The 17959-nt window shown below is 63.7% G+C and overlaps 2 protein-coding genes across 2 annotated transcripts; both read left to right on the top strand.

The window, feature by feature from the left end:
• Positions 1 to 1374: 1374 nt before the first annotated feature.
• BET1L (Bet1 golgi vesicular membrane trafficking protein like) lies at positions 1375 to 4266 on the top strand. The gene is made up of 4 exons (XM_057396637.1): positions 1375 to 1408; positions 1879 to 1967; positions 2632 to 2688; positions 3869 to 4266. The coding sequence occupies exons 1-4, from the start codon at positions 1390 to 1392 to the stop codon at positions 4034 to 4036; spliced, it is 333 nt and encodes a 110-aa protein (XP_057252620.1). The 5' UTR covers positions 1375 to 1389; the 3' UTR covers positions 4037 to 4266.
• Positions 4267 to 8007: 3741 nt separating this feature from the next.
• On the top strand, positions 8008 to 15637 carry VPS51 (VPS51 subunit of GARP complex). The gene is made up of 10 exons (XM_057396649.1): positions 8008 to 8228; positions 9034 to 9163; positions 9246 to 9392; positions 9921 to 10143; positions 11753 to 12494; positions 12801 to 13019; positions 13747 to 13968; positions 14510 to 14631; positions 15009 to 15096; positions 15338 to 15637. The coding sequence occupies exons 1-10, from the start codon at positions 8028 to 8030 to the stop codon at positions 15596 to 15598; spliced, it is 2355 nt and encodes a 784-aa protein (XP_057252632.1). The 5' UTR covers positions 8008 to 8027; the 3' UTR covers positions 15599 to 15637.
• Positions 15638 to 17959: the final 2322 nt, after the last annotated feature.

Raw genomic sequence — 17959 nt, 5'->3', positions numbered from 1 at the left:
ACAGTGCAACACCCAGCAGCATTCCCGTGGAGAGGAAAGGCGGGAGAGCATCCCCCGGCCCCTGGCAGGGCCACCTTGGAGGGTGGTGAACAGAAAGCCACGCTCCGGGCTTTGTGGCGGTCGATCCTGGGGCTCTGCTGCCTGGCACAGTCAGCGCAGGGACGGGCCGTGCGAGTGCATCAGGCACACGCTGGCAGAACACACGGACGGGGCCGGCCTTGGCAGCTCCTCTCTGTACCAGGGCCGTGCCTCACGATGGCCATGTCAACGAGCAGAGATGCACACACGAGGGGATTATTTTGGGCACAGCGCGAGCTCGGCAGCTCACAGAGCCCTGCAAGGCCACAGTGCGGGGAAGCAATCCCAGTGGTGGGAAATAAAGCGGCTCCGAGTACATCAGTGAGCGCAGAGAGACCCCATGGAGCCATGGACCGCGCTCTGCAGCACGGAGCCCCGGTCAGACCCCATGGAGCCATGTACGCGCTCTGCAGCACGGATCCCCGGTCAGACCCCATGGAGCCATGTACGCGCTCTGCAGCACGGATCCCCGGTCAGACCCCACGGATCCCCGGTCAGACCCCATGGAGCCATGGACCGCGCTCTGCAGCACGGAGCCCCGGTCAGACCCCATGGAGCCATGGACAGCACTCTGCAGCACGGATCCGCGGTTAGACCCCACGGATCCCCGGTCAGACCCCATGGAGCCATGGACACCACTCTGCAGCACGGATCCGCGGTCAGACCCATGGAGCCCCGGTCAGACCCCATGGAGCCATGTACGCGCTCTGCAGCACAGACGCCCGGTCAGACCCCACTGCAGCACGGCAAGCACCGATCGCAGCTCCGGTTCTGCGCCGGGCCCAGCGCCGGGCTTTGGGGCGCCCACAGGGCCACCCCTCCTGGCCCACGCAGCCAGGGAGGGGCCTGGGCCAGAGCTGCGGGAAGCGGGGGTCCCTCGGGGGGCCCGGCCCGGAACTGCACCCGCGGAGGGGCTGAACCGGGCTCTGCGGTCAAGGCAGGAGCCGGGGCCGCCCTGGCCACGTCCCACCCCTCCCCGGCTGCCTCCCCCGCCTCGTTCCGCGCCTTCCCCGTTTCCCCCCCCCCAGCGGCCGGGCCGGGCGCTGCCGGTACCTGCGGCTCGGAGTCCCTCGGAGCCGGTACCGACCCCCGGCGCTGGGGCCCTGCGGCCGCGGGCCGGGGAGGGGCGGAGGGGAGCGCCGTCACCTTCCTGCCGCCGCCCCGGCTCCCTGCCTCATTTCCCGGCCGCGCTGCCCCCGGCCCGCTCCGCTCCCGCCGCAGCGCCCGGAGCCGCGCAGAGCGGGCGGAGGGGGGCGGACATTTTGTGGGCCCGGCGCGGCTCCGCCCGGTGGGGCGGGACCAGCGGCAGCCATGGCGGAGTGGGGCCGAGGTGAGGCCGGGGGCGGCGGGGGGACTCTGCTGCTGCCGCTGCCGCCGCCGCCGCCGGGGGACGGGGGTCCCATGGGGGCGCGGGGGAGGGATCGAGGCCGGGGCCGGCCCCGCCGTCCTTCGGGAGCCGCTTCAGGCCGGGGCCCGGTTGCCGGGGGGAGCCCCGGAAGGGCCGAGGCGGGGAAGAGCCCCGGTGTGAGCGGCTTCAGCCTCCCCGCGCTGGGCACGGAGCCCCCGGCGCTGCTGGAGCCGGGAGCTCGGGGCAGGGCGCTGCGGTTCTGCCCGTGTCCCTCTGGGGGAAGTTCGCGGTAGTTTGGGCAAAAGGAGCTGGGGATCGTCCCGTGGCAAAGCCGGGGGGGGCAGCGGTAACGGCCCCCGTGGCCAGCGGAGACCTCGGGGGGCGGGGGGGGCAGCGAGCGCGTCGGGAGAGCAAAGAGCCGGTGGGGCTCAGCCGCCTCCTCCCCGGCCCAGGTGCGAGCGCTGGGAGCGAGGATGTGCTGGACGCGGAGAACAAGCGCATGGCAGAGAGCCTGGCCGGCAAGGTCACCCGGCTCAAGGCGGTGAGTGCCCGAGGCCGGACGGCGCAGCCCCTGCCCCGCTGGCCCTGGGGTGCCGGCCCGCGTGTGTGATGGCCCCGAGCTGTTCCTTAACTTCCCCTTGCGAAACGCCGGGGGTATCTGCGAATCCGCGCTTCCCTGCCCAGCTTTAGAGACAGCATCCAGAGGGGATGGCGTGGGTGTCGCAGCACACAGTTTTAGGCACAGAGACCACATCAGAGCTGCACAGGGGTAGTAAAGCCCAGCTCCTCGAGGAAAAGGTCGCAGTAAACAGGCACATAAAGCAGGTCTGAAAAATACGCCTTCTGTGTGGTGTTCTCAGAGCTGCTTTGCTCCTCCTAACATCAAGCGCTTTGATTTAGAGCTTAACAGAAGTCAATGACTCGCCTGGTAGAAGGGAAGACTCAGTCCCTGCTGTTGTGTCCCCATCTGTAAGTGCTCCTGCCCGATGTGACGGTTTTGGACAGCCCAGCTTTATTCTCAGAGCTGACAAAAGTTCAACCACCCAAACCTGAATGAGAATCTTGTTTCCTGACGGAACAAGCCTCTGCGTGTAGGGGGGAGCTGAGGCTTGCTTTTCTGATGTGCATTTCAGTTTAACCAGCAGCACGTGTGTCCGGTTCTCTCTGCACTGAAGGTCGCTAATCCCTGTTTCATCCCTGTGTAGCTGGCGCTGGACATCGACAAAGATGCGGAGGAGCAGAACCGTTACCTGGATGGCATGGTAAGGAACCGGTGACGTGTAGAGAGCGGCCTGCGCCTGCTGGCTCTCAGTGAGCAGCAGCTCCAGGTTAACAGCAAAGGTAGATCCCAGCACTCCATTTGGCAAACCAGGAATGTAACTGAACCCGGTCCCAGTGGATTTCATGGTACAAAACCATCAGGCACTTCACTGCTGGCAGGGTCGCTTTGTCCAAGGGGCTGACGGGGTTGGTATCTAGCATCTGGATGGACTGATGTAGAAATACAGGTGGAGATCACCTCCTTCCCAGGGTTAAAGAGCTGCCTCCTGCGGCTGCTGCTGGGAGATGGGCCTGTTCCTCAGCTGCCCCTGTGATTTTGGTGCTGGTCAGGGCCCTGTTCTGTTTTCCTTCTGACACATGCCACCAGTGAAACCAAATTCCCTTCCCAGTTATCTGCCTCTTAAGCTCTGGTTGCTGATGGAAGATCCCAGTGCACTAGGGGCAGGCCAGGCTAGCACATCCTTGGAGCAGAGGGGTCATCTGCTGAGGCTTTTTAGGAGAAAGGCAGCTCATGAAGGAAGGGAATCCAGGCAGAGGTTTGAGTTGATCAGCACCATAACACTGGTGCTCAGAGCACGTTTTCTGCCTGAGCTGGACATGGAGAGCTGGTGTGTGGAAGCAAGAGAGCGGATAATTGTAGTGTAGAAACCAGCTGAGTCAAAGCTCAGCTTGTAGCTGTGTAATAGCAGCGTCTGCTGAGAGTGTTGGAGTGTCCGAAACGGATGTTTTCTCAGCCTGATAAGCAGGAGAATGGAGAATCAAAGTAAAAGGTGTCATGGCAAAAGACCTTAAAGGAGAAGTCTTTGACCAGCATGAAACTGTGCTGTTACAGAGGAGACTTCGAAGCATTTCAGGAGCAACACGAGCAGAAGCTCCGAGTAGTTTGTGGATAAGGAAAACCAGACCAAAAGTCAAAATGAAACTGCCCAAACTGCATTAGTTTGAGAGCTGTTTGCCCCCCTCTGGCAGAGCTGCATGTGAATGTCACCCCATGCTGAGGGGAGAATAGAATGATGGCAGGAGATCACGCCTTCTGGGCTTGGGAGCACAGCCCGGTGTGTGTGATGGCCCAGCTTCACCTAGGGAATGTCGAGGTGCTGTTAACTCTGATCTGTTGCTGGTGTGTTTGTAAGCCTCCACCTGCCCGTCCTCTGTCCCCAGGACTCGGACCTGCTGAGTGTGACGGGGCTGCTGACGGGCAGCGTGAAGCGCTTCTCCAGCATGGCGCGCTCCGGCAGGGAGAACCGGCGGCTGCTCTGCTCCGTCTCAGCTGGGCTCATCCTGCTCTTCGTCATCCTCTACTACCTGGTGGCCAAAGCAGGGACTTGAGCTGCTCTGCGGGTTTCACAGGACAGCAAACACAGTGACTGACAGAACTGCTCATCTGGCTCTGCCCCGTGGTGGAGGCCTCCAGGTGTTCCAGACAGACCTTCCAAATAACCTCTGTCCACCGGCTTCTCCTCCTTGTTCTGCTGGTCTGAGACATCTCTATAAAATTATGTGGTTCTAAACAGGTTCTCATGTATAACACATCCCGAAGTTAAGTGCTGACACCTTTATCTCTTGCCTCGTTGGCCACGTCTCACAGCCTATTTTTAAAGGCTGCTTTTGTGTTACCTCCCTTTTTGATGCTGTGTACTAGGCTTGTGAGGAGATGTGGCTCCAGAGACTCACTGATACCCGTAACCCAGCTGAGGTTTGGAAGCTCTGGAGTTCAGGATGCTGATTGAGGAGGTCTGGAAGCATGAACGTGTGACAGACATTCCAGCGTCTCCACTCAGCTGATACCTGCTCTCCCCGTGGCCTATTGATAGCATTGGGGTCACTGGGTGAAATGAAGTGTGCTCTGCCTTGAAATGAAATTGGCAGATCTGCACCCTGATACTTCCCAATTGTTGCAGAGGAATAAAACTTCATTTGAATGTGAGCTCTGTCACCTTTATCCCCCTTCTGGGCAACACCAGGGATGAACCCTGCAAGAAAGGAGGGCTAGAGCCCATAAGCCACTTCCATTTGCCCACATATGGTATCTTCTAGTCCCTCCCACGCAGCTGGAAACACACTCCCTTAACTCTGAAATCAGTGTAAAGAGAACCTGATGGCAAAAGGTCCAGTTCAGTTCAGTTCAGTTCTTGTGGTATTCCGGTACTGGAGCACTTTGGGAAGATGTACAGAGGCTGAGGTCAAGTGCAACTCCTGAACGGTGCCACTGGTGGAGGTCACGGAGGGATTGGGTCAGAGGGTGGCTTTGTTTCTGCTTTCACGGAGCAGGTACCCCCGGCTTTGCCTTTGCAGTGCTCCGGGAGCCTGCCTGCAGTGCTTGGGGCACATCCCTCCCGTCCTGTCCCAGAGCCATTACTCCCGCAGCGGGGCCAGTTTCCTCCCCGGAGGTGCTGCACGTGGCTCTGGGGATGCAGGAGCTGGGACCGCACCTTCCCATCACCCTCCCAGCCTTTCCTGGGCTGCTCTCTCACATCACAGCCCCAGCTGCGCTCTTCCATAGCTCAGTTACTTCACTTTGCTCTGTAACTGTCACGTGCTGTGCCTGTTGGGAGAAAGGATGTAAAATAAACCAGCCTCTGGTGCCTGTTGCAAGTGCTCCTGTCCCAGGCAGCTGAGCAGAGCTGCTGTGTCCCATCCTGACTGTTTCTGCACCCACTGCTCACGTGTGCTGGGTTTCCTTTGTGAAAGTCTCTGCTGAGCTGCTTCACTTCTCTTCCTGCACCAACCACCTGAAGCTCTGACGTTCCAGCCCTTCTCCTCCCCAGCAAGCCCATGTTCACCAGCGGGGGGTTCCTTTGGCCTCCCCTTGCACCCATTAGGAATTCCCTTGTCCTTGGACTGACCCAGCTCCAGATCCATAAGGGGACAGTGTTATCCTTCGTTCACCTGTACCAGGCTGTGTCCAGACACTGCCCTGGCTGGACTTGGGTGTCTTTTGGCTTCTACCTTTGGGAAGTGCACAGGGAAGGCCAGTAGAAAGGAGGCAGTGGTGACTTTGGTTCTTCCTCCTGCTTCTCTGGGGAGATGCGGCAACTCCCAGCTCTTTCCATTTGCTTTTACTGTTGTAAATAAAGCTCTGGCTTTAGAATCTTCAAGTGTTTCTCTCTTGTGCTCACGTTAGCAAGGCTGCGTGCCAAGATCAGATCCCTCAGGTGTTGTGCTGGAGCTGTAGAGAACCTGCTGCCTAAAAGCCCAATCTCAACATTATCCCAGGAAGTGGGAACTGCACCTCTTCAGGGAACTGCAGTGCAGGGACTGGAGCTTTTGTCTCTGATCCTTTGAATTCCTCTAGAAATCAATCCAAGGGTTTTTATATGTATATGTAAAATTAACCTCAGGGGTTTTAAACTTGAAATGTCAGGTTAAGGTTCTTGAAGTTGTGCCCTCTCCAGTTCCCACCCCACTGCTGCCATGTGTTTGGATTCAGCCCCCATAGGACCCCATGGGCTCTGTGCCCTCTCCTCCTCCTCTTCCTGCTCCAGGCAATCCTCCAGGCTCCCCCTGCTTCTCCCAGGCTGCCCATGTCCTGCTGGGGTGGTGATTGGCATCATTGGGTGCCAGCCTGTGATCAGGTCAAAGGCTTCCCCATGCAGAGGGATCTGCAGGAGCACTGCCAAGCAGTGTGCTCCATCGGAGGGTTCCTCTCTGCGTGGGGCTCATTTGGGAACCAGCCACAGCCCCTGAACACAGCACCGGGAAGCTCTTGGGAAAGCTGGGTGAGGATGGGTAACCTCTGTGAGTGCTGCAGGAGAGCCCTGCACTGCAGTGAATGCCCTCAGGAAGCACAAAGTCAGAGAGAAGGAAGAACTGAGCATGTGGGTGAACCACAGCAGCAGCACGGAGGGACATGGGATCAACCACCCAACACATCAGCACGGGGGCTTCCTCATTCAGCCACCACCGACCCCTCAGGCCCCCTGGACATCTGCTCAGTTAATCTGTTCATCTTGGTTTAGGCTTCCTATAGCTCTAAAATGACAGTGCTTTCCTGCAGCATACAAATGTGAGCAGATCCTCCCCACACCCCCCCCAGCTAGAGGGGAATGTACAAAACATCGGGGTGTCTCTACTGAAGCTGTGAATGCTCCATCCCTGGCAGTGTTCAAGGCCAGGTTGGACAGAGCCTTGGGTGACCTGGTTTAGTGGGAGGTGTCCCTGCCCATGGCAGGGGGCTGGAACTGGATGATCTTAAGGTCCTTTCCAACCCAGACCATTCCCTGATTCTATTGAAGCTGTAAGAACCAAGAGCCAGAGCTCAGCAGTGAGCTGTTACCTGAGGGCGGCTTTGGAGAGGAGCAGCCCCAAATCGCTATGGCACAGGGGAGCGCATCCTTCCCTCGAGCACTCACAGTCAGCACCGGAGCTGGGGTGGGCCCCGTGCGACTGGGATGGCTGCAGCACACATGGACAGTCCTTCGGTAGCAATGAGAAAGGTGAAATACCGCCGGGAGCCGCTGCCTGCATCTGCGTGCTCCCAGTGCTGTGCTGGAAGGAGCAGGATGCGGGTCGCTGCCTCAGGGTGGGATCGCAGGTCCTGGGGAAGCTGCGGGCGCCTGGGGCTGGATCTGCATCACCTGGGAGGGGAAAAGGGACAAAACCCACCCAAAAGGTGACTGCGGGGCCTTGTCCTCAGCAAGGGCTGCCCGTTGTGAGCAGCTCTGGGTGCTCTTTGCTGTGCCCTGCTCTGTGTGCCCACCCCAGCCTGTTGGGAGCCCTGGGTCACCCCCGCGTCACCAGGGCCCTGCTTCTGGTCCTCCTTGGTGTTTCGCCCCTTGCTTGGGGGCTGTGAGGGCAGGGAAAGGAGCTTCGGGGGGATCAAACCCACCCCTGGGGGCGGGCAAGGCCGCTCGGGGCGCAGATGCTGATTTCAACCCAGAAACGGAGCCACGAGTCCCGCCACTGGGCAGGGCTCAGCCGGGGCTCCTGCTCCGGCCCCCGTGCCCCCCCCCCCATGACACCCCCTCCCCAACCGCTGGGGGCGGCTCCGGGGCAGCCCCCGATGAGGAACCGGAGGGGGCCGGGGGAGCAGGGGCCGGGCGCGTCCCCGCAGGGTCCCCACCGCCCCGAGGGGAGCGCTCGCACGGACGCCGCCTGAGGGGCCGGGGCCGCCACCGCCGCTCACCCCTCGGGACCGGCGCCTCCTCCCGCGTCCTCACCCCCGGACACAGCGGGACGGGGCGGGATGGGGCGGCCGCGGCCCGGGGCCAGCGCTGGGACCGCCATGACGGGCACGGAGCCCGGTTGCCACGGCGACAGCGACGTCGCGGCGGAAGTGACGCTCGGGGGCCGGGCCGGAAGTGCGGGAAGCGGTGGCGCGATGGCGGAGCCGGAGGCGGCGGGGAGCGGCGGCGGGGGCAGCCCCGAGCCCGGCAGCGGTTCCGGTACCGGCGGGTGGCGGCGGCCCCATGGGCCCCTCCAGCGCTACTACGGCCCCTCCGCGGCAGAGGCGGCCGAGGCGGCCCCGGACCCCGCCGACATCAACGGGCCCCACTTCGACCCCGAGGTTTTCCTCACTAAGGTGACCTTTGAGCCCGCCGTGACAGCGCCCGGTCCCCGGGGACACCCCACGCAGCGGCACCCCCGGGGAGGGACCCTGTGGATCGCCTTCCACAGGGGCTGTAGATCACGGGTGGCTCCATGGGGGCAATATCGGGGTCCTGTGGGGCAGCTGGGGGGGGGGCAGGGGCAATCAGCACTCACTGGGGGCAGTTAGAGCTCCTGGGGGCAGATGAACATCCCAGGGGGACATCTGGGGATCTGGGGGTCTTGACAGCACTCCCTCGGTGGTAGTCAGGGCTCTGAAGGGGCAGCTGGCCATCCTGGGGGGGGGGACCCGAGGGGCAGGTAGGGCCCCAGAGGGGCAGTCATAGGCTTATTGGGGTAAATCAAGGGCCTGGAAGGGGAAGTTGGTTGGGGGGCAGTGGGGGTGGGGGCAGTGAGCTGAGGGCAGCAGGGCTGGGAGCAGTGAGTTGGGGGCAGTGGGGCTGGGAGCAGGGGGTTGGGGGCAGTGGGGCTGGGAGCAGGGGGGCTGGGAGCAGTGAGTTGGGGGCAGTGGGGCTGGGAGCAGGGGGTTGGGGGCAGTGGGGCTGTGGGCAGTGGGGCTGTGGGCAGTGGGGCTGGGAGCAGTGAGCTGGGGGCAGTGGGGCTGGGAGCAGGGGGGTGGGGGCAGTGGGGCTGGGAGCAGGGGGCTGGGGGCAGTGGGGCTGGGAGCAGGGGGTTGGGGGCAGTGGGGCTGTGGGCAGTGGGGCTGGGAGCAGGGGGCTGGGGGCAGTGGCTCTGGCTGCAATGTGGTTGGGGTGTTCATGCCCCTGTCCCCCCCCCAGGTCCGCAGCGAGTGTCCCCTGGCGCAGCTGCTGGCGCGCGAGGCCGAGCTGGGCCGGGAGATCCGCGCCCTGGACAGCGACATGCAGACCCTGCTCTATGAGAACTACAACAAGTTCATCTCTGCCACCGGTGAGCACCCGGCGGGGGGCACGCGGGCACCGGGGGGGTCCCGGGCAGCCGAGGGACCCCACGTGTGGCTCCTGCTCCCCAGACACCATCCGGAAGATGAAGGTGGATTTCCGGCACATGGAGGCCGAGATGGACGACCTGGCAGCCAACATGGCCGCCATCAGCACATCCAGCGCCCGCGTCAGCGCCGCGCTGCAGGACCGGCACCGCCGTGGCGCGCAGCTCGCCGGTATGGCGGGGGGGGAGGCCCTAGGGGCAGGGCTGGGCTCTTGGGGGCAGATGTAGGGGTCTGGGGGGCAGATCTTGGGGTGGAGGGGACCCTGGGGGCAAATCTTATAGGTAAGGGTAGATTGAAGGGGTTGGGGGAGACTTGGGGTAAAGATCTGGGGGTTATGGGGCAGAGGTGGAGGATAGATAATGGGGGGTGGGGGCTGAGGAGCCTATCCAGGGGGTGTAAGGGGCACAGATCTTGGGGTTATGGGGCAGGTTTGGGGCAGATAACGGGGTGTTGGGGGACCCTGGAGGGCAGATCTGAGGGGGTCGGGGCAGATCTGAGGGGGTTGGGGCAGATCTGAGGGGGTTGGGGCACATCTGAGGGGACTGGGGCAGATATGAGGGGGTTGGACGGCTCAGATTCAGGGGGTGGTGGGCAGATAACAGTGGGGGTGCTGAGGAGCACATCTGGGGGGTGGATGGACCCTGGCGGGGCAGGTCCAGCTCCAGGCCCTGGCCTATGGCCCGGTCCCTCTGGCCGCAGGGGTGCAGGCGCTGCTGCGGAAGCTGCAGTCCCTGGTGGAGGTGCCGGGGCGGCTGCGGCTCTGGGCAGCACCAGGGGCTGAGCCCGCCCGTGCTCTGCGCTGCCACGCGCGCGCCCGCGCCGTGCTCCGCCACTACCGGCATCTGCCCTCCTTCCGCGCCATCGAGGACGAGAGCCGCGCCATCATGGCCGAACTGGCCCAGCGCCTGCGTGCACGCCTCCGGTGAGCACCAGGGGGGTCACTGCAGAGCCTGCTGGGGAGCAGCTGGGGGGGTCACTGCAGAGCCTGCTGGGAAGCAGCCTGGGGGGGGTCACTGCAGAGCCTGCTGGGGAACAGCTGGGGGGGGGGTCACTGCAGAGCCTGCTGGGGAACAGCGTGGGGGGGGGGTCACTGCAGAGCCTGCTGGGGAACAGCCTGGGGGGGGAACAGCTCACTGCAGAGCCTGCTGGGGAACAGCTTGGGGGGGGGGTCACTGCAGAGCCTGCTGGGGAACAGCTTGGGGGGGGGTCACTGCAGAGCCTGCTGGGGAGCAGCTGGGGGGGGGTGTCACTGCAGAGCCTGCTGGGGAGCAGCTGGGGGGGTCACTGCAGAGCCTGCTGGGGAGCAGCTGGGGGGGTCACTGCAGAGCCTGCTGGGAAGCAACTGGGGGGGTCACTGCAGAGCCTGCTGGGGAACAGCTTGGGGGGGGTCACTGCAGAGCCTGCTGGGGAACAGCCTGGGGGGGGGGGGGGGGGGGGGGGGGGGGGTCACTGCAGAGCCTGCTGGGGAACAGCTGGGGGGGGGGGTCACTGCAGAGCCTGCTGGGGGGGGGGTCACTGCAGAGCCTGCTGGGGAACAGCTGTGGGGGGGTCACTGCAGAGCCTGATGGGGAACAGCCTGGGGGGGTCACTGCAGAGCCTGATGGGGAACAGCCTGGGGGGGTCACTGCAGAGCCTGATGGGGAACAGCCGGGGGGGGTCACTGCAGAGCCTGCTGGGGAGCAGCTGGGGGGGTCACTGCAGAGCCTGATGGGGAACAGCCTGGGGGGGGTCACTGCAGAGCCTGCTGGGGAACAGCCGGGGGGGGTCACTGCAGAGCCTGATGGGGAACAGCTGTGGGGGGGTCACTGCAGAGCCTGCTGGGGAACAGCCTGGGGGGGTCACTGCAGAGCCTGCTGGTGACAGCGCCAGGGAACAGCCTTGGGGGGGGGGGGTGTCACTCTGGAGACTAATGAGAGCCATTCCATGAACAGCCCCCTTTCGGGTATGGTGGTGGTTGTGGTGCGTTAACCCTGAAACGTACTGATAACAATTACAGCAGGACAGCTTTTCAAGGGATGGGAGTGTTAAATCTGAATCCTAATGACAACAGCCCCCGAGAAACATCCCAGAGAAGGGAACACTGGAGCATGTTGTTAGTGTGAGGAACCATCCCTGGAGGCATTCCAGGCCAGGCAACGTGATCTCATTGAACATGTCCCTGCTCATTGCAGGCGGTTGGACTTAGTCTGTGGTTCTACTCCATGATCCTATGATCCCTCATGCAGAGCATTCATAGAGTACGAGGTTCAGTCTGACCACTACTGGGGTTTTCTCATGTGTTCATGGCCAAGGCATAATTCTGGAACCTTCTGAGGGGGTTTGTTACTTCTGTAAGCCCTGAAACCTGCCGTGAGTTCTTTATTACTACACGCACTGCTGCCTCTGGAGCATTAGTGCCCCCCGCTTTGTTTCCTCATTAATTGCTGTTTACTCTGAAGCCTACCGATGGCTTCCGTTGCTGTTCCCTGTTTGCGGTGACCCGAACCGCGGAGCCTCCCGCCCCCGTAACCCCTCCTCTCGCCCGTCCCCAGGGATGAGACCTTGGACCCCAAGGAGCTCACCGAGTGCGTGGAGATGCTGCTGCAGCTGGAGGAGCCTCCCGAGGAGCTGTGTGAGGAGTTCCTGAGCCACGCGGGCGCCCGCCTGGAGGCCGAGCTGGCAACGCTGGAGGCCGAGCTGCCGCCACCCGGCCCCCCCGGCGCCGCGGCCACGCCGCCGCCCGCCTCCGACATCCTGGACTTCGTGGACCGGGGCAGCTCGGCCTTCGTGGGCAGCCTGTGCCTGCTGGCGGGCTCCTACCGCAGCCTCTTCGAGGGCCGGGCGGGCGCCGGGCCGGGCCGCCTGGAGGCCTTCGCGGCCGCGCTCACCGCGCGCTACTTCGAGCTGCTGGAGCGGCGCCTGGCGCTGGAGCGGGGCCTGGGGGACACGTCCCTGCTGGTGCGGGCGCTCGACCGCTTCCACCGCCGGCTCCGCGCGCTGCTGGAGCTGCTCCCCGCGGCCGGCGCCGAGGCGGGCGCCGCGTTGGTGGCGCGGGCAGCGCGGGAGCGCGTGGACCGGTACCTGCGGGCGCTGCAGACCTTCTTCATGGGCTGCCTCGGGGACGTGCGCCAGGCGCTGGCTGCCCCCCGGCCCCCCGGCAAGGAGGGGCCCGGCCTGCCCGACCTCCTGGCCACGCTGTCCGCCTCCGTGCTCAGCCAGCTCAAGGCCGTGCTGGCCTACGTGCAGCTCTTCACCGCCAAGGACGTCGCCTTCGCCAGCCTGCCCTACTTCAAGGTGAGCTCCGGGGGGGCACATGGCAGGATGGGGCCTGCGTGAGGCAGAATCGGGGGGCTGTGGGCATCCTGGAGGCTGCCCCAGGCAGTTTCATACAATCCCAGACTGGTTTGGGTTGGGAGGGAACTTAAAGCTCATCCGGCTCCAACCCTGCCATGGGACACCTTCCGCTAGAGCAGCTTGCTCCAAGCCCCTGTGTCCAGCCTGGCCTTGGACACGATGCACTCATGGGGGGGTTAAAGGGGCACTTTATGGGTTTTGGGGCCGGGGGGGGTATTTTTGGGGTGTAACTGGGCCTTGTTGCAGGGGGAGTTCTGCGTGGAGGCTGTGCGGGAAGGGCTGGTGGTGGCCTTCGTGCGCTGGCTCTGCCGCACCGCCCGCGGCTTCGCTGATGGCCCGGCTGAGCGAGGGGCCCCCGCAGCACCCCCGGCCCTGCTGCTGCTCCTGGCCCGCCTCTGTCTGGACTACGAGGCCACCACCATCAGCTACATCCTGACTCTGACCGACGAGCAGTTCCCCCCCCAGGTGAGCCCCCAAAACTGCCCCAGTTGGCCCCAGAATGGCCTTAAGGGGACCCCAACTGTCCCCAGGATGCCGCAAAAGGGCTCCCCACTGCCACGTCACATCATCTATTCGGGACACAGTGGTGGTTACCATGTGGTGCACGGGGTTTTCCTTCCATCAGTGTCCCCGAAAACATCCCTGAGTGGACACTAAAGGGCCTGATTCTACCCCAGATGGCTCCAGGGGGGTCCCAGGTGGCCCTACATGCCTTCAAATACCCCTAAGTTGCTCTGTGGCATTGTGTCCACCCAGAGGGGGGTCCTGGGGACAATGGTGTGTGCGGAGATTATGGGGATCTTGCTTCTACCTCTGCGTGCTCAGAGGCATCTCTGGTGGACCCCAAAATGTCCTCAAGCCCTTCCCTGTGCCCTGCTGTTACCCCCATGTCCATCCAGGGTATGACCCTGGGGTACAGCACACATGACAGCTCCTTACCTGGGCCAGTGTCTCCCAGATGTCCCCAAGGGGATTCTGCACGTCCCAAAGCCCCCCGGATGCCCTGAAGATACAGGGATGGCAGCGATGCTGCTGCAGGTGGGGTGGCCTGGATTGCACCCCATGGGTCCCTGGTGTCCGTGTGCTGTGGAACAGCCGGAGGCTCAGGGGATATCCCCATGGCCCCATGATGGGGACAGCGGGGAGGTGCGGGGCGCTCCTGCCCGTCCCCACATGTCCCACGTCCCCGCAGGACGGGGCGCGCGCGGTGACGCCGGGGCCGGTGCTGTGCGCGGAGGCGCGAGGCGCGGCGCAGCGGCTGCTGGATCACTACGTGCAGGCGCAGGGCGCGGCCGTGGCACAGATGCTGCGCAAGAGCGTGGAGACGCGCGACTGGCTGAGCACCGTGGAGCCCCGCAACGTGCGCGCCGTCATGAAGCGCGTGGTCGAGGACATCACCGCCATCGACATCCAGGTTGGGCCCGCACCGCGGCCCCGGGGGGGCTGAAGTCCCATGGGGGGGTCCCCGTGAGGTCCTCGAGGCTTCAGGAAGTCCTTGGAGCGTCTCCACAGGGCTCCATGAAATCCCTGGCAGTTACCAAGCAGGGGAGGCTGAGCTGAGCTCTTAGGCAGAAGCTCTTCCCTGGGAGGGTGCTGAGGCGCTGGCACAGGGTGCCCAGAGAAGCTGTGGCTGCCCCATCCCTGGCAGTGCTCAAGGCCAGGCTGGACACAGGGGCTTGGAGCAAGCTGCTCCAGTGGAAGGGGTTGGAGCTGGATGAGTTTAAGGTCCCTTCAACCCAAACTGTTCTGTGATTCCCAGAGGTTTCCAGGGGCAGCTGGGAGTACCAGGGCATCCGGGAGGCTGCTGTCTTGAGGGTCAATAGGGGATGCCCAAGGTCCCCTTGAGGATCCTTGGAAGGGTGTCAGAGGGTCTGGGGGATCCTGGCCAGCTTGGGGAGCACCGGGGGGTACTTGGGGTGGTTCAGGATGGCAGCGCTGAGGCTGAGCTGCTGCAGGTGGGGCAGCTCTTCGAGGAGGGCGTGCGGCGGGCGCAGAGCAGTGACTCCAGCCGAAGAGCCTTCTCTGTGTACAGCAGCTCGCGGGCCCCAGGGCGCTACGCCCCCAGCTACACCCCCAGGTCAGCACTGTGCCCCCCAGTACCCACCACAGCTTCCCCGTGACCCCCTTTGCATCCCCAAACTGCCCCTGTGTTCCCAGATGCTTCCCGTGTGTCCCCGTGCTCCCCCACCTGCCCCAGTATCCCCCAAAGATCACTGCCGTGTGCCCCACAATTGCCTCATCTCCCCATGTCCTGTTGCCATCCCCACATTCCCCAGTTGTCTCCACGTCCACCGCCCATCCTTGTGTTCCCCAAGCATCCCTTCTTCCTCCAACCATCTCCGTCTGCTCCCCCTGTCCGCTGACAACGCTGCGTCCCTGGCCCCACATCCCCTGGCTTTTTCAAGCACTCGACTGTCCCCGTGCCCCTGACTGTCCTGGTGTCACCACCCCCAGTGCCCCCATGGACACCCACCTGCTCAGCAACATCCAGAAGCTCTTCTCCGAGCGCATTGACATCTTCAGCCCCGTCGAGTTCAACAAGGTGAGGCTGCGGGAACATCCCCTTGTCCCCAGGGTCCCCTCCGGTCCCGATGCCCCCACAGTCCCCAACCTCCCCACCTCCTGCCTGCCACGTACCCCACGGCACTGGTGACTGGGATGGGAGCTTCCTAGGAGCCGATGGTCTGGAGAGGGGTGTCCCCACGTCCCCGTGCCGCCGAGGCCTGGGGGTTGGTGCCCTGTGGCCAGCGCCGTGGCACGGTCCCCGCTGTCCCCGCGCACAGGTGTCGGTGCTGACAGGGATCATCAAGATCAGCCTGAAGACGCTGCTGGAGTGCGTGCGGCTGCGCACGCTGGGCCGCTTCGGGCTGCAGCAGGTGCAGGTGGACGGGCACTACCTGCAGCTCTACCTGTGGCGCTTCGCCGCCGACGAGCGCGTGGTGCAGGGGCTGCTGGACGAGGTGGCCGCCAGCGCCGCGCACCGGTGCCTCGACCCCGTGCCCATGGAGCACAGCGTTGTCGAGCTCATCTGCGAGCGCGGGTAGGGCACGGGGACGTGGCAGCACGTGGGGGGTGATGTGCAGGACATGGCAGCACATGGGGGGTGATGTGCAGGACATGGCAGCACATGGGGGGTGATGTGCAGGACGTGGCAGCACATGGGGGGTGATGTGCAGGACATGGCAGCACGTGGGGGGTGATGTGCAGGACATGGCAGCACATGGGGGGTGATGAGCAGGACATGGCAGCACATGGGGGGACATGGGGGGGTGATGTGCAGGACATGGCAGCACATGGGGGGGTGATGTGCAGGACATGGCAGCACATGGGGGGTGATGAGCAGGACATGGCAGCACATGGGGGGTGATGTGCAGGACATGGCAGCACATGGCAGCACATGGGGGGGTGATGAGCAGGACATGGCAGCACATGGGGGGTGATGTGCAGGACATGGCAGCACACAGCAATGCGGGACATCTTTGTCACCATGGGGATGTGTCTATGAGGGGACACATCTTGGGTCTTGCTGCATAGCCAGGGAGGGGTCCGTACCCTGTGACTCCCCACACGTCCTGGGACACTCTTTGTGTCTTCCCCACACAGCAGCACATGAGGACAGCCCCTATACCCACCCCTGGCAATGTGCAGGGACACCCCCTGTCCCCACACAGGTCTCCCCATGTCAAAGACAGCCCCAGCCCTGATAACACCCCACGTTGTCCCCTCACGCCAGTGACACTCAACATGTGGTGACATCCCCTTGTGCCTGGGAACACGCTGGGCGCAGTGGGGACAGTAATTAAAGCGTGAGCTGTGCTTTGTGTCCTCTGCCTGTGCTTGGGGCTGTAGGGGTGAAGGGGGCTCCCCTCCGTGCCTGCTCCCCATGGGGCAGTGGGCAGAGGTGACCTCTTGCACAAGCTCTCTTCCTCTGCCACAAACAAGGGCCCGAGGAGCATCCCAGGGGGAATTCTGCTGCTGGGAAGTGCAGGGCTGCAGTTCCTGCTCCCTCCCTGCAGCGAGGCCATTGAGAGCTGGGAAGTGGATGCTGACCCCAGGAAGCAGCCAGCCCCATCCCGGCCAGGGTCAGGGGTTTAACGGGCTCAGGGCACGGAGAACCAAGGGAGGTGAGAGCAGCGCCCGGCACCGAGACAGCACCGAGCTGTGATGAGGAGACCGCAGCCAGGCCTGCGCCCGCTCCGCTCCTCGTGCACACCAGAAACCAGGGAATGCGGCTGCTCGGGGAGGAAGCTGAACGCTCCCGTCCACAGCCGGCGCCTCCTGCGAGGCCTGGGAAGCACGGGTGGGAGAGCGTCCGGTTGCTCCTGCGCTCAAGAGCAGCACCACGGAGGTTTTCCTAAAGCTCCCTATGGAGAACCCCAAAGCAAACCCAGCTCGTGGATGCCCCAGCCCAGCTGCTCCAGGAGAAGCAGCACAGGGCAAGGGAGAGCTGGAACTGAGGCCCCAGCCGGACATTGCAGGGGCTCAAACCCATCGCCATCACCACGGCAGGAGGACCACAACGGCTTCCCCTTTGCCGCAAGACCGAGCAAGCACCAGGCTCCGGCCGGCAGCAGGAGCTGTGGAGCAGGGCCATGGGGGGTGATTTCCTCCCTAGCAAGCCGCAGTTCATCACACGGACGCCCCCCAGCTGAGCCCAGCTCTTACCCCCCGGGGCTCTTCCACCCCTGCCCTGCTGAGGAGGTGGAAACCCCTGTGGGGGGGTCCCACAGCCCTGGGTGACTGCGGTTAAGGGGGGTGCAGCAGCAGAGGTGATGCTGAGCTCGAGGGGAATCGACAGGAAAAAAACCAACCCAAACCCCCGAAAAACAAAGGGAAAAGGTCCGTGGAAAGCTGCGAGGGCAAAGGAGGGAGAGGCAAAGGAGGCCGGGGCTGGCAGCCTGGGTGCTCTCTGCGCCCTGCTGCAGGCAGAAAGCCCCAGAGCTCGGGGTCTGGCTCTTGCGTGGATTGAATCCATTGGGGGCACCGGGACCCTCTCCCGGGCACAGAGTGGGAACCCCCAGCCCAGAGCGGGTCGGAGCTCCCTGTGTCGCGGTTCAGGTGAGCCCAGAGACGTGCGTTCGATGCGAGGGGTTTCCCTGCTTTGGGGTTTCCCTGCTTTGGGGTTTCCCTGCTTTGGGGTTTCTCTGTCACCGCGTTCTCACCAAACCGAGCCTCAGAAAGGGCCTGAAAGGCTTCAAGAGACCCAGGAAAGAAAGTGCCGCGGGTCACAGCTGAGGGGGAGCAGGAAGGGAGCGAAGGGCAGAGCTCACCCTGACCCCAGGATCCCAGCCTGGTGCGGGCGGAAGGGACCCTGAAGCTCATCCAGCTCCACCCTGTTCCCTTCGCTTCCCATTCATTCCCATCCCTTCCAGGCTTCCAAGGGGTGTTCATGCAGAGCCGCTGCC

The sequence above is a fragment of the Pezoporus wallicus genome, unplaced genomic scaffold, assembly GCF_028554395.1.
Source record: "Pezoporus wallicus isolate ANWC-B61680 ecotype Strahan unplaced genomic scaffold, APGP_CSIRO_Pwel_v1 contig_14128, whole genome shotgun sequence".
In the NCBI taxonomy this organism is placed as follows: domain Eukaryota; kingdom Metazoa; phylum Chordata; class Aves; order Psittaciformes; family Psittacidae; genus Pezoporus; species Pezoporus wallicus.
Note: the sequence above shows the minus strand (reverse complement) of the source record. Positions and strands in the feature narration are given on the sequence as shown.